The sequence below is a fragment of the Cynocephalus volans genome, chromosome 15 (assembly GCF_027409185.1).
Source record: "Cynocephalus volans isolate mCynVol1 chromosome 15, mCynVol1.pri, whole genome shotgun sequence".
NCBI classification, from domain to species: domain Eukaryota; kingdom Metazoa; phylum Chordata; class Mammalia; order Dermoptera; family Cynocephalidae; genus Cynocephalus; species Cynocephalus volans.
The window spans coordinates 85,658,800-85,671,462 of NC_084474.1; the positions used below are offsets into that span (position 1 = coordinate 85,658,800).

General features: G+C 43.9%; 1 protein-coding gene across 1 annotated transcript in view; it reads right to left on the reverse strand.

Annotated features, from left to right (window-relative positions):
* Nucleotides 1-7,526: 7,526 nt before the first annotated feature.
* The window catches only part of DNAAF11 (dynein axonemal assembly factor 11), a 95,259-nt gene continuing 90,122 nt past the window's right edge, over nt 7,527-12,663 (reverse strand). The window contains exon 12 of the mRNA XM_063079278.1: nt 7,527-7,704. Within this exon, the coding sequence (XP_062935348.1) occupies nt 7,527-7,704 (178 nt within the window). The remainder of the gene's footprint in view (nt 7,705-12,663) is intronic.

The following is a 12,663-nucleotide window of genomic DNA, read 5'->3' on the forward strand; positions in this document are numbered from 1 at the left end:
GTAACAGCTCTCTCCAAAGCTGTTTGTTCACCCATCTTGCCCCCCAAAGTTCCTTGGGAGCCATGCTCAGTGGGACTGAAGACGTAGAACCCCACCCACCACCAAGGACTTATGACCAGTTATCCCTCCAGATATCCTCCTCCACAGAGTCCCTCCAGTCTCATATCCTGTATTAGTCTGTTTCTGTTGCTTATAATATAAGTACTCAAAACTGGGTAATATATAAGAAAATGAAATTTATTGCTCACAGTTTCGGAATCTGGGAAATCCAAAGTCCAGGGACCACATCTGATGACCGCTTTGTTACTGTTGGTGACTCTATTCAGTGACTCAGGGATTCACATCATGGATGGCAGAGCAAGAGAGAGACTAACCTCCTCATGTGCTCTCCTTTTAAAGCCCTCAGAACCACGACCATGACCACCATTAAACCATTAAATCAATGGATTAATCAATTTACTGGGGCATGGTCCTCACAATCCAATCACCTCTTCAAGGCTCCACCTTTCAATTACCATAACAGGATTTCCCACCCTCTTAACACTATCACCAGTGGGGGTTGTTTCTAATACATGGACCTTGGGGGACACAATTCAATCCACAGTAGACCCCTTTCTATATTTTCAAAAAGGGTGAGTAGCTCCAAGACTCAAGAAGTAGGTGTGTGACCATTTTCATATTGCCACGTGGATTGGTACATTCGCTTCCACAGGTAAAATCTTTCATATTGGAAACTTAGTCAAAAACAACCTGCAAAAAATTTCATTCTAATAACTTATTATACTATCTTACTGCAAGTTACTTGACTTTCAGGATTCTGTGACTATAAAATGTGAGAGTGAGTTCAGTTTCCTGCAAAGAAGTTAGCTCAGTTTGTTAATGTAATTTCTTGATTAACATCTGTCTGTGCCGCAAAGATACAAGCTCTGTGAACCCTGGACAGGGTTTCATTTTGCTCACCATCACATTCCCTACACCTGGTACATGGTGGGCACATTCAAACAATATTTAATGAAAGAATGAACAAATGCTTATTTCAGAGGATTTCTCTGAAGATCAAAACTGAGACGGGTGTAGGAAAACATTTGGCAAAAGAAAACACTACAAAACCCAAAGATATTCTTTTGGGGTCAGTGCAACTTCCCAGTATTGGGATGATCTTGTTAGATCAAGTACCCGTAGTACAGCATTATCATGGTGGCTGTCCATGAACTTCCCACCTCCTCTCCTCACACTCCCTGCCTTGCTCAGTTGGCTCCAGTCACACTGTGATGGAGTTTGGATGTGTTGTCCCCTCCAAAACTCATGTGGAAATTTGATCTCCAATGTGGCAGTGCTGGAAACTGATTGAGTCATGGGGGTGGAACCCTCATGAATGGATTAATGCTCTCCCTGGGGGAGGAGGGATAGTGAGTTCTTGCTCTATTAGTTCCCGCAAGAGCTCGTTGCTTAAAAAGACCCTGGCACCTTCTCTCTCTCTTTCGCTTCCTCTCTCTTGCTTTCTCTCGCCATGTGATCTGCTTGTACCCGCCGGCTGCCTGCCACTTTCCACCATGAGTAGAAGCAGCCGGAGGTTCGTGCCAGACGCAGCTGTCCCAGAATCGTAAGCCAAATAAACCTCTCTTTATAAATTACCCAGTCTCAGGTGTTTCTGTTATAGCAATACAAAACGGACTGAAACACAGTGGTTTACTGGCTATTCCTGAAACATGTCAAGCCTGCTCTACCTCAGGGCCCTTGCACTTGCTGTTTCTGGTTTTTTGGAACACTCTTCCCCTAGATATCCACCTGGCTCACTAACTCACAGCTGGATCCCCTTGGGGAAGGACCCTGCTACACTGCCCAAAATTTATACTGAAATTTTCCTTCTGGCTTCTGCAGAAGGGCCCACACTAACCAGGGTGACTACAGTGGGAGGAAAGAAAACCTCTCGACTTTTCAGGGATTATTGGATCCTATCTCTGAACCAATGGTAATTTCTGGGGACCCAAAACAACATTGTGGCCCACAGTCAGGGTGAGCTCCTTTTTCACATCCACTGGGAGTGATAGGGATGAAAAAGTTTTATTTTTGAACCTAGCCAGTTTAGCTCCTTTACATTTCTTCTAACTTCTGCTTGAAAACGGATTAATTTCCTCCTTAGTTTATTTCTACTTTTACCCTATCATTTGCAGCTGAGAGACACTAGTTAGCACTTTGAGCATGCTACCTGAAAATGTCTTTTATGAAATGCATCAAGTTATTAGGCATATTTTAATAATTTTCCATGTTGCCATAGGCAACGGTTTTACTAAATTTTCTTTTACTACATAACAAGAACCTCTTTTCCTCCAGCATTGAAGAGCTTTCTCCTATTTCCTATAAGCCCTCTGTTTTAGTCCGTTTTGTGTTGCTATAACAGAAATACCCGAGACTGGGTAATTTCTAAAGGAAAGAGGTTTATTTGGCTTACGATTCTGGGACAGCTGCATCTGGCACAGGCCTCAGGCTGCTTCTACTCATGGTGGAAGGTGACAGGCAGGTGGTGGGTACAAGCAGATCACATGGCGAGAGGAAGCAAGAGAGAGAGAGAAGGTGCCAGGGTCATTTTAAGCAACGAGCTCTTGCGGGAACTAATAGAGTGAAAACTCACTCATTAATCCCCCCTCCCCCAGGGAGAGCATTAATCCATTCATGAGAGATCCGCCCCCATGACTCAATCAGTTTCCAACACTGCCACATTGGAGATCAAATTTCCACATGAGTTTTGGAGGAGAGAACACATCCAAACTCCATCACCCTCACTGTCACTTTTCTGTAATAGTCTTGTGGCAGCCACAGAGGTGTGTGGCTCAGACCTCTCTCCAGAGAGAACCTGCCACATGGAGAGCACAGAGCCAACAGCCTCAGCTGCAGTGCCTCCAGGATCCACTGCAGCAATGGAGCCAAGGCCATTTCTGCTCCACGTGTTCAACTTCTGTGGACAGTCTTTGTGCCAAAGCTCCCCGCTGGGCTGGCTGAGACTTCCTCAGAGCTGCACTGCAGTCAGAGGCTCCTTCCAGCCAATCTTCCTTCTCCCTCATTTTATAGGTGTCAAGCCTGTGTCTAAAGCCAAAAGCCTGAAGGCTTTTTCTTCCTACTTCTGCTCCCTCTCTGCTCCTTCTTTCTCTGGCATTATCCCCAATAAATCTCTTGCACTTCTCTGTTTTGGGGTCTTCCTCCTGGAAGATCCAAATACATAAGACTCTTCAAGGTCCTCTCAGCTTGACTGCTTCCTGGTCCCAAGCAATGACCATATGTCTTAAGTTTTTTTTATGGTAGCACTGCACTTCCAGGTACCAAATCTGTTCTAGTTGCTCTTGCTTCAAAAATAGCTACCCCCAAGTTTATGGAATTAAAACAACCATTTTATTCTGCTCACAATTTTGTAGGTTAGATTTTGAGAAACCTCAGCTGTGCAGATTTCATTTGGGGTCTCTCCTGTTGTTGCAGTCAGATGTTGGCAGGATTGCAGTAATCTGAAATCTTGACTGGACTGGTGTCAAAGATGGCATACTGTTTGGTTAGAATTTAATGTGTTCAGCTGGGAGTGCTGCTGGGGCTCAACTGGAATGTCTACATGTGACAATTCCAGCATAACAGTCACAGGGTAGCTGGACTTCTTACATGGTAGCTGGATTCCCCCAGAGGGAGTGTTCCAAGAGAACCAAGCAGATGTGGTATGGCCTTTTTCACCATGAAGTGGTACAGTCTTGACAGCAGTGTAGCATCATGTCTACTAGTTAGATGCAAGTCACTGAGGTTAGCCCAGATTCAAGGTGAGAGGACAGACTCTACTTCTTGATGGAAACAGTGTCAAATAATTTGTAGGAATGTTTTCAGACTTCCACAGTGACCAATATGACAATACCAGAAGTTAACATTGAGCTCCTTATACAGTCCTTTAAAGTCCCCAAGGGACTAGCCAGCCACCTGGCAGCAGGTTAATTACACTGGAACACTTCTATCATGGAAGGGCCTGAGCCTTGTTCTCACTGCAAGATACACTTATTCTGAATATTAATCTGCCTTCTTTTCCTACAGTGCTTCTACTAAAATCACTATCTGTGAATTTACATAATGAATGCCATATTCACTGTCATAGTATTTCATGGAATGTCGCCTCTGACCAGGAAACTCAATTTACAGTAAATAAAGTATGCCAATGGAATGATGTTATGAAATTCAGTGGACTTACCATATTCTTCAGCATCCTGGAGAAACTGACTTGATAGAACAGTAAAGTGGCCTTTGGAAAACTCAACTACAGTGCTAATGGGGTGTAATACTTTGTGTTGGTGAGGTAATGTTCCCTAGGATAAAGTTATGCTCTAAATTCCCATTCAGTACGTGATGCTGTCTCTCCCATAGCCGAGATGCATGGATCTGGAACCAAGGGATTGAAATGGAAGTGACTCCTTTCACTATTATCTCTAATAATTAACTAGCCAGTTTTACTCCCTGTTTCTGCAACTTTAGGCTCTACCGGCTTAGAGACATTAGTTCCAAAGGAAAGCGTGCTTCCATCTGAGAACACAACATGTTGCCTTCTAACTGGGAATTAAGACCAATCTGGCCGCTTTGGGATCCTTGTGCCAATAAAATGACTAAGAAGGAAATTAGTTTACTGGCTGTGTGATGTGACTACCACAGGAAAATGGGATGGCTACTACTCAGGGGAAGTGGGGGGAGAACAGGGAAAAATATAACTAAAATGCAGATGCTACCTGGGGCATCTCTTAGTACCTTCAATTCCTGTGGTAACAGTAAATGGAAAAGTAAATAACCCAATAGAGGCAGGACTGTGAGCGGCATAAAATTTGCAGAAATGAAGGCTGGTTGTTCCACCAGGCCAGAAACTAATCACCACCTGAGGTGCTTGCTGAGGGAAAGGTAATGTGAAATAGGTGGTGGGAGAAAGAAACTATAAATACAGTACAGTCATCAGCTACAACCATGAGACCAGCTGCAGAAACAAGAACTCTACTAGTGATGGTGTTTCTTCCTTGCTTTCATATGAATATATATGTGTATATATTTATCCATATATAAAAATCTATCTCTAAGTGTATGGATAAAATTTATATAATTACCTTTACTTTGTTTTCCTGCTCCCATTCTAACATGTGTTAATAGCGTTTAACTTTAATTCATAGGTTATCAAAAGAAGAGTGTGACTCCTTTAGAAAAGGGATAAAACCATCACCCAAGGATGGAAAAGATCACATATGGGACTTTGTGTATCTTTTTTTGGGAGAGGGACAGTGTCTTAGTCAGCTTGGGTTGCCATCAAAAACTGCTATAGACTGGATGGCTTAAACAAAAGTTTATTTCCCTCAGTTCTGGAGGCCAGAAGTCCAACTTCAAGGTGCCAGATGCTTAGGTTCCTGATGAAGACTCTCTTCCTGACTTCTTGCTGTGTCCTCAGATGGCTGAGAGAGCAAGAGAGCTCTGGTGTCTCTTCCTCTTCTTATAAAAACACCAATCCCATAAGGGCCCCACCCTTACGAGCTCATCTAAACCTAATTACCTCCCAAAGGCCCCACCTCCAAATACCATTACATTGGGGGTTAGAGCTTCAATATATGAATTTTGGGGAGATGCAAACATTCAGTCCATAATAGATAGCATGCTTCTGGTTGTTTAAGGGATAGTTGCATTAGTTTAGTCAGAAGGATAATTTGGATTTGTCTTTATGTGGAAATTAAATATAGTCTCATCAATGTAAATGGTTGCCAAGTTGATACGGGTTGGGCTCTGTTGGACTGTGAGATGTGGACTTGGATAAGACTATGGGACCTCTGTTTTCCAGAATCCCCTTCCCTGGTTGATGGGAAGAGTTGACCAAAAGAGGAAGCTGCATGAAGTTCGGGAAGTGGAATTAAAGCAAAAGGTGTTATCCTTGGACAGTCATCACCATCAGACACAGGACAGAGGCAGAGGTACCTAGCAGGCCCCAGCCTGCCCATGGTCTTCTCCACTCTGTGCCCATCTATCTTTCTTACTGCAGGCCTGCTGACAAAGGCTGCCCCAAGACCACCCACAAGGAGCTTGGCCATGGACCCAGTGGGCAGCAGCTGAACAGAGGCAGCACTTCAGCAGAGTGGTGTGCAAGCTCTGCTCGTCCACCTGCACCTGTCATCTTCCTCCAATTCTCCCCTCTCCCTTCTAGAACTTCACATTCCAGCTCCTCCCACACTAGTGTCAAATTATGTTCGTATAATCAGTCTCTTATCTTTATCTATAGTGGCTCAGTTTCCCAACTGAACACTGACTGATACCTTTTGGTCCTCTGCTAAAACGTGAGCAGAGCCTTCTCTTGGAAGTTTCTGGTAGAGAGAGGTCCTATCCAAAAATGCTCCCCATTACGACTGAGCTGCTCATGCTGCCCGACTCCCTCACAGCTCTCATCCCACCTTACATAGTCTACGTTTACACATGTGGCTGCTTTGCTGCAACTGAATCCCTGATCAACAGAGCAGTTGCCAGCACTCAATAGCTGCTCAGTATTTGTCGAATGAATATTTGGGAAAGCCTGATTTAAATGCTGACATATCATGACCAGAGTAACAATGATTCTTCCTACAGTGTATGTGGATTATTGAATTCATAATGTTCTAGATAAAGAAGAAGAGGTAAAAGTATGGAAAAAGTAAGGAAGGGGAGGGGGAGGAGGGGGGAGGGGGAGAGAGAGGGAGTGGAGGGAGAGAGGAGGGTAGAAGCAGGGAGAGGGAAGAAGGGGGAGGGGGTGGGGGAGGGGGAGGAGGGGGAGGGGTGGGGAAAGGGGAGGAGGGGGGAGGGGAGGAGAGGGGAGGGGGAGGAGGGGGAAGAACGAAGGGCTCTGAACGTGTGGCTGCCGCCGCGCTGAGTGCTTTATACAGCTGATTCTGAGACAGACTTTTGAAGCGAGCACAATTATTCCACAGTCACAGATGAAGCCACTACAGCTCAGAGAATTAAAGGACTTGCTGAAGGTCTTCACAAAGGGACTGAGCTGGAATCCAAATCCAGGGTGTCTAATTTCCAAACTCATATTCCTGCCATTCCACCATTCCACCAGAGACAGCAAACACGTCATACGAAGAAACCATGTTTGAAATCATATTAAAGCAATCCAATTGGGTCTGAAATTACAGTTTTAACTTCTGAGCTCCACCAATTTGCTGAACTACCAATTTAATAGTCAGTCATTTTATTTGTGACTCAATCTATTGCATAAGCAGGCAGTTATATGATGTATAATCAATGTTTTATGTAATAGTTCTATGATTTCACTGAGCATTTTTACTAGCCAACCCTTTATTAAAGACAAATGATGAGTTATGGCATATTTAAGGAGCACATTTTAACTTAAACTAGTTTAAGAATATTACTGTACTAAGTAGGAGTTAAAACGTTGGAGTAATAGTAACACCATTTTTACCCTGGAAATGATAATGCATATACTCTCTGCACCAAGCAAAACTGGATCTGGTAGGTCACAGCCAACGACAACGCAGTCTGATGTTTCAAATCAGTGGAGGCACTTCGGGGTTATCTTCAAAGTCTGGGTCTTCCTCACTTGGTATAATTTTGGGTTCAGATCCCAACCTTCTGGGTGTGTGGTTTTTCTCTTGGACTATGTTAGTCACATCAGGGAACGAATGCTTGCTAGGATCTACTTCTAGTTTCTCGATTTGCTTATTTCTACAACAAAAAAGCAAAGGGGAATTGATGTTACATCATTTAACACTGTGTTTCAGATAGATTCATTCATTTATTCAGCAAATATTATCAAGTGCTATCCCTGGAGCATAGAGATAAAAGTAAGAGCCCATTCCTGGCTTCAAGCAGCTTAGAACCTTGTAGGAGCAAGATTTTGGCCAGTGGAGAAATAAAGTGCCAAAAAGTGCTACAGGGCTGTGCTAATGCAAGGCAGTTGGAGGAGAGGTCACCTGGGAGACTCTGCTTACTAAGAGTTCTTTTGATACTTGCAGTGCTATAGCAGGCGAAGCTCCACAGGCAGGATCAATAATACAATCACTCTAGGTAGGTCTTACTCCTGAATACAGCTGATCAGATTTTGAACCCTGCTGCTTCAGACAAACCAAGCTGTCATGGTTTAGCAGTGGAATTTATACTACAAATTCCAAAGGCTCCCTCCCACAAGAACTTCCCCTCCCACAAGAACCTGTTCCTACTGCCCACACGCAGTTCTCTCAGCAATAGCAAGAATAAAACAAAACAAGGAAGAATCTCCGTCGGCCAATGATTTCCAATATCTTGTTCATACAGAAAACTCTGTAGATAATGCAGGTCCCTGTACTGCTTTCCTAGAAATTTTGATTCAATTGGTCTGGAGTTAGGCCTAGTAATTTTTATGTTTATAAAAGTTTCCCTAGTAATTTTGATAATCAGTGAAACTGTTTTGGAATCCCAGCACCATTCATTCATTCAACAGATACATATTAAGTGCCTACTATATTCTAGGTGCTATAGCAGGCACCATGGATTCCACGGTCTGTACAAATAGACAAGATTCCTAGTAACATTTAATAGTGCAGTGTAGTGCTCTAACAAAGAATTTATTATACGGTCATGTCACTGTGTCATTATTGGTCTGTTTTGCTATAAAACTGACATCTTTGAGGCAAAAATTTTACATCTTGTACTCTTGGCATAAAACCATACCAAATAAATACTTGTTGAATAAGTGAAAAAAAATTATTATTGTTCTATTGGGGAAATACTGAAATTACATAAGAAATTATTTCTGACCCAAAGAAAATCATGGCCAGTCTAATCCAGGAGCCACAAACTGGTGTCCTTGGACTGCTAAGTTTATCCAGCACACACCTTTTGTTGGGGAGAGAAAGGTTCAATCTTCTCTTGTAAGTGTGAACTCTCCATTGTCCTTGCAACCCTCCCTCCCATTTCTGTACCCTGCTCAGCCCTTGAAAACATGTGATTTTTCAATTCCTCTTAGACTAATACATACGGAACTGACAGAGAAAAATACAAAGTCTACAAAGAATATAGAATAGTATATCTTGAAGACCCAGATTATACGCTATAAACTACGTATGCCACAGGAGGAAGACGAAATCAAAAGGGGCTTGTGCATTCTCCAAAGAGGTGAAACAGGTGGGGACCCAAAGATGCTCTGAAGGATGATAAATGACGTGGATGAGCAGAGAAGGGAAACCAATGCTCTAGATAAATGAATGGTGCTGTGGCCATGACCTGAACACACTTCCTCTGGGATGCCTTTGTGCCATGGTATTCAGACTCCTCTGCATTTAAAAGGACAGAGTTGTGGCTTCAGCTATGATGTTGCCAGTCATCAATACACAGGAAATAACAGCCATGGATGACTGTGCAGAAAAGCATGAACATAGCAGGCCAGAGATGACTATCTTTAGAAAGTCCTGACTGTAAGGTCAAGCACTGGCTGGTAAACAGTTCCCTACACCGACATGCAACTTTCCCTAAACAGTGAGTGTGGCCCACTTTGGCTAGCAATATATGCAGGCAACATGGTTCATGCTCTCTTTCTGGGAGCACAGAGCTTTGGTAAATGTTAGGCATAAGGTGCCTACCAGCCCCCAGTAAAACCCCTGAGCACAGTGTCTCTAATGAGCTTCCCTGATGAACGTTTCATGCATGTTGTGGCAACTCATTGCTGGAGGAATTAGGTGTGTCCTTTGGTCCCACAGGGAGAGAACTCTTAGAAGCTTGCACCTGGTTTTCTCTGGACTTTGCACTTTGTTGATTTTGCTTTGTGTCTTTTTGCCATAATAAATCTTAACCCTGAGTACTACCATATGCTGAGTCCTGTGGGTGCTTCTAATGAATCATTGAACCTGGAGTCATTCTGGGGACTCCTGAAACACTGCCCTTTTCTGAGTCCTGTGCTAAGCTTTTTGTGTCATTAAATCCTCCGACAACCCTGTTATCACCTCCTTCTGACACGGGGAGGACAAGAGCAGTCAGCCAAGGTCCCACAGATAAACAGGCAGGGCTGGGTGCTGAAGCAAGGCCTGTGGTATTAACACACACAGTTACTTGTAGAATAATTAGGGACCACACAGCACAAATAGTGGATTTTCTATCCTTAGCATTTGGCACATAAGATTTTATCCCTCAGAAAAGTCCTCTAAGTCAGTACTAATTCTAAAACCAATTGTGTCATAGCAACAGTAAATCCATTACCTGCTAGGCCTTCTTTCACCTCACTTCTAGTTAATCAAGTGACAAAGTCTGTTACATCTGTTACTGGAAGTCAGGAGGCAGTAGAGTGACCAGGTTAGCTTGCAAAACCCTGGCTCCTGCCCACTGAGCCGAGTGCTCTTGGATGAGTTACTCAGCCACACTGTGGCTCTATGACCTCATCTTTAAAAATCGGGATGATGACAATAAATATAAGGCTGTGGACAATATCAAATAAGTTCACAGGTATAGAGGACAACGAGCAGTGACAGAAACTTGGTGAGCATTCAGTAAATGTTCAGTACTTTGTGCTACAAGAGTGCCTACGTCTGTATGCAGTAGTGTATGGGCAAGATTCAATTCAGCGTGCTTGTCGGTACACATCCTTTAGGTGTCCAGTGCTAAAACCAGTGCTAGGAATTTAAAGATGAGTAAGACATGGCTTGTGTCTACAATCAAATGAGAAGGACACACACATACTTGGCTGTCATGCACCATTATGGCAGGGGCTCTGCAAGTGGGATAAAGAAATCATGTTGAAGCACAGAGGAGGAAATGATCACCAAGGCCTGGAAAGAATTAGTTAGGAAAGGAATCATATGGGAAAGGAACGTGGCACCTGGCACTGAGGGAGGATAGGATTTTGCTAGATTTTGAAGGGGAAGAACATTCCAGAGAGATAACACAGACAAAAGGTAAGACAACATTTGCACTGCTCCCTCTTAGCCTGATACCTCCCGAGAATGAGAAACCTGCGACAGGGGGAAGGGCATTGGGAGTAGGAGCACTGGGCCCAGGATGGCCATGGTAGGGCCTCAGAAACTGAGGACAAGATGACAGATGAGTTGGGTTGACACGTTGAGGAGGCTGCCTGGAGAACTATGTTTGAGTCAAGTGCTGAAAGGCTTTGGATACATGGCAAGTGTTAATGCCCCAACTCTTGGGCACTGGACCACCTCACCCCACCATATTTTTCTTTTCATATTGGGGATACCCAAGCACTAGGTGTGTGTTTATTTTTAGGAAAATTACAGCCAGTAATTTTTTTAAAGAATAATGTGTAACCACCTATTAATTATATTGAGAGTCACATAAATTTAGTCAGAAAACAGAACACTGATACCATTCTCTGTTATTCTCCTGCTTTCCAAATTTCACATTTTTCCTTAATTGCTAATTGTCACAGACAAGATTATTTACTGTCTCTCCTTTAGCTGTTCACAATTCATGTGCCCATTCATTCAACTATCGTCTCCTGAGTATGTGCCCAGATTTGTTTGGGTCCTGGAGACTGAAGAGACCTCTTCCCATCCTTAGTACACTCACACTAAGTATATCAAGTGATATTATAGGTATTCGCAACAGGAGCTATTACAATAACAGTAATTATTGTTTTTAAAGTAGCCTTATGATCTGTGCCCAAGTGAGACAGTCTGACTGACCAAATTGCCCAGCTGCCCTGAGCTAAAAGCGATGTGCTGCTGCTTCTGCTGACCTCACTGTGCAGGAACAGCCTTCTGGAAGCTACGCCAGCCCTGAGCCTGCCCCACAGAGGAGTGTGAAGCTGCAGCTGAAGGCCAGGCTCAGGATTGTGGTGAGTGAAGATATTTCACTTAATATGTGGTCATCCTAATAACTTTTTAAACCTTTTTATTGAGTGCAGTACAGGTACAGAAAAGTGCCCAAATCACAAGCGTCAAGCTGTCATGAACTGAACACCCTGTGGATTAAGAAACAGAAAGCTGTCAGCACTCTACAAGCCCCCAGCCCCTGAGTGCCTCTCCTAGTCACGATGTCCTACCCCACACCTGGAATCACTATCCTGATTTCCAACAGCTTAGGTTTTACCTGTTAATTTTAAAGCTGAAAAAGCTTGTAGGCCCCTCTGTGCACCTCCCCAGAAGCTACTGACCTGCATCTTCTCTGACTTCAGGCCCTGGCAGAAACCCCCTGATCACAGGGAAGGAGGGTGTAAGGAAAATTAAGTAAATGGTCAGACTCCCTCAGCTGTTCGGAATCTTCCCAAGCATGATCTATCCTGATTGACGCAGATACGGTAACTGCCCACATGCACCCAGGTGTTCCTTGGCTATTGCCTGATGTAATTGGCATGTGCACCCAGGTGTTCCTGGGTTATCTGACTTAAGTATAAAGGACAAATGACTCTGATCCACAGTGGACCTGGAGACACCCCCTTCCCCCACCCCCCAGGAGGCCATGGCCTCTGCTGCTGGACCTGCTGCCGAGGTGGCTGGGGCTGAGCTCACATCCTAGTAAAGCATGTCAACTTTGCCAATGGCTCACAGGATCTTTTCCAATTGCCTAGCTCGCAGACTGAATATGAAGGGTCTGTGACCCCATCTGCATGATGGATTTGAAGGGGCTGGATCCCTAGCCCGATAGAGGGCTTTCAGCACCAAGGGAAGAGTCATAAATGACCCAACCCCCCCGGGCAAC